This window comes from Otolemur garnettii, unplaced genomic scaffold (genome assembly GCF_000181295.1).
Source record: "Otolemur garnettii isolate 467f Iridium unplaced genomic scaffold, OtoGar3 scaffold00128, whole genome shotgun sequence".
Taxonomy (NCBI): Eukaryota; Metazoa; Chordata; class Mammalia; order Primates; family Galagidae; genus Otolemur; species Otolemur garnettii.
The window spans coordinates 1,335,816-1,338,810 of NW_003852523.1; the positions used below are offsets into that span (position 1 = coordinate 1,335,816).

At 41.3% G+C, this 2,995-nt stretch overlaps 1 protein-coding gene across 1 annotated transcript in view; it reads left to right on the forward strand.

Annotated features, from left to right (window-relative positions):
- The first annotated feature begins 226 nt into the window (after positions 1-226).
- MX1 (MX dynamin like GTPase 1) overlaps positions 227-2,995 on the forward strand; it is a 6,244-nt gene continuing 3,475 nt past the window's right edge. The window contains exons 1-3 of the mRNA XM_023518096.1: positions 227-373; positions 1,282-1,474; positions 2,598-2,779. Coding sequence (XP_023373864.1) covers positions 269-373; positions 1,282-1,474; positions 2,598-2,779 — 480 coding nt within the window. The 5' untranslated portion in view covers positions 227-268. The remainder of the gene's footprint in view (positions 374-1,281; positions 1,475-2,597; positions 2,780-2,995) is intronic.

Sequence of the window (2,995 nt, forward strand, 5' to 3'; positions counted from 1 at the left end):
TCAGTGTTTGTCTTCATCTGACATTCATTTCTTTGGGTTCCCCTGTCATTTCTCTTTCAGTCACTAAAGAGTTAATAAGCATGTACTGTGTCTCAGGCACTCTGCTGAGCTCTGGGACATCACAGTGAATAATAAATATGTCAGGGTTTCTGTTGTGATGGATCTTACCATCTAGTGATACATTAGGTTCCATGATTGTAGGAACCCCATTTCTCATCTGTTCAATACTGATCTGTTTCATTTTAAGCTGAACTTATAAAGGAAGAAGATGGTTCTTTCTCAAGTGGGAATTGCAGAACCTGATTCATCCTTTGTAGCTGACCTGCAGTTACCATATGGAGATGTTAATATGGCTGAGAAAAATCAGGCCTCGGTAAGTTTCTGTTTGAAAAGTCACTTTAGCCTGTGCTTTGACTAAAGACATGACGTGAGCTGTGCCCATGTGAGGCTGCCATTTATACAGTGATGCTGCCAGGGCCTGCCGATGACTGCCTTCTCACCCTGACTGGGGCCAAACACAGATCTTGATCTCTCTGCTAGGCCAACTTGCAGCCAAGTGTAGACATTTTGCCTTATATGCATTTTCCTTTTGTATATATCATAAACCCCACAATGCATATTTTTATTCAAATATTCAATTGTCTTTTAAAGATATCTGAGTAACAAGAAAAAGCATAGAAGTTAGCCCTTCTGGTATAGACCACTTGGTGTAGATCAAGATTCACATGGAATTATTTTCCTTCCCCCTAAGGAAACTTTAAACTTTACTGTAGTGCAGGTCTGCAGGTGGTGAATTAGTTCAGCTTTTATACGTCTTTTATATTTTTAAAAGACATTTTTGGTGGCTATAGAAAATTCTAGGTTGATGATTTTTTTCAGGACTTTAAAAATGTTGCTCCATTGTCTTCTCACTTGCATTGTTTCTGATGGGAAACCTGCTGTCAATCTTATCTTTGTTCCTCTGCACTTAATATGTTGTTTTCTGGCTGCTTTTAACATTTTCTTTTTGTCACTGATTTTGAGCATTTGACTCTATTGTGCCTTGATGTTCTTTATTTCAGTTTCTCCTGAGCTACAGTTTGAGTTTCTTGGATCTTTGGGCTTATGGTTTTTATTAAGTTTGAGGATATAGGTGTATTATTTCTTCATATATTTTTTTCTGTCACTCTCTCACTCTCTTTTGGGCATTGCAGTAACCTATGAGGCTTTCAGAAGTTGGCCATCTTTGACAGAGCATTACCTATAGGCCATGACAGAGTTCTCCATTTTGACTTTCTCCAGGGTGCGGAGAACAACCTGTACAACCAGTACGAGGAGAAGGTACGCCCCTGCATTGATCTGATCGACTCCCTGCGTGCGCTGGGTGTGGAGCAGGACCTGGCCCTGCCAGCCATTGCTGTCATTGGGGACCAGAGCTCAGGCAAGAGCTCCGTGCTGGAGGCGCTGTCGGGAGTCGCCCTTCCTAGAGGCAGTGGTAAGAGCTTATACTTTGCATTAGTCTTCTCTGACTATTTATAAATAAATAGTCTTTATTAATTTTATAATAAAATACTTTAGATGGGTGCTTAAACAAAATAAGTATTTTCTCATGGCTCTGGAGACTGGGACTCCAAGGTTAAGGTCTAGTTTCTTTTAAGGCCTTTCTCTGTGGCTTATAGATGGTCACCTTCTCCCTTTGCCCTCACATGGCCTTTCTTCTGTGCATAAGCATTGCTGGTTCTCTCTTTTTATGAGGACACAAGTCACATTGGATTAGGGCCCACACTCATGACCTCATTCAACCTTAATTACCTCTTTAAAACCCATATCTTCAAATACAGTCATGGTAGGGGTTGGGGTTTCAACAGATATATTTAGAAGGAACACTATTCAATCCATAACACCATCTCATTGTACATTTGTTGTATAAATTGAATATAATCTGAAATTATTGGAAGATCTGAATAAATGCATTTGAATCCCCAATCCAGAACTATGTTTATGTGATGTCTGTCCTGAACTCCTTTCCAAGAGGTGGCCCCTGACCTTGAGAGATAAAAATTGGTGCGCTGATTGGTGATGCTATTTGAATTGCAAGGCCAAGGATATCAGTGAGGGCTCATGGGAAGAGGTTAGACCTGGGATGGGTCTTAGAATACAGGTCAGACCTGGTAGATAGGTGGGATTTGGAAACAGATTGCAAAAAGAGGATGGTAGTAAGATGGACTGATGGTGGCAGTATACCTTTCTAAGGGGTGTACAGTGTGTATTCTGGGGGGAGATAATTGAGGATGTTTGTATGATTTGGGAGTATTTCCCACTACAATTTGCCACCTGAGCTGATGACAAAACACTGGGACGAGGCAGGAAGCCTAAAATGGTGACTTTCAAGCGTTTGTGAACTTTTGCTCACCTAGGATACACATTGAAAAATGCATGTACTTGAGGTCACCTCTGACATACTGCATCAGAGGATCAAAGGATGAAACCAGACAGTTTTCTGTTTTAAATGTCTTCCCAGATGATTATATAAAAGTTTGAGAACCATTGGTCTAAGGCATCATGCAGGACTTATTTTAAGAGGAGATCACAGAACTAATGTGAGTGTGGCCTTCTAGGAATTGTGACAAGATGTCCTCTGGTGCTGAAACTGAAAAAACTTGTGAATAAAGATGAGTGGAGAGGCAAGGTCAGTTACCAGGACTTAGAGATCGAGATTTCAGATGCTTCCGAGGTGGAAAAGGAAATCAATAAAGGTAAGGACCCTACATTTGGATTGTCCCATTGGATGCCTGGTGAAGTGGGTGGGGTCCCCTGTGACCCTTCCCACTCCCACCCTTCCAGGCGTATGGGGCTCCCTGAGGACCCCTTTATCCTCCACATCAGGCCCACTTCCCTCATGTTTTCTCCTTTTATCCTTGTTAAGACCAGCACATTTGGACAGAATCTGATACCAATAATTTATTGCTTGGTATATAAATAAGTATCTGGGAATAAAGTAGCGTGCATTCTGGGA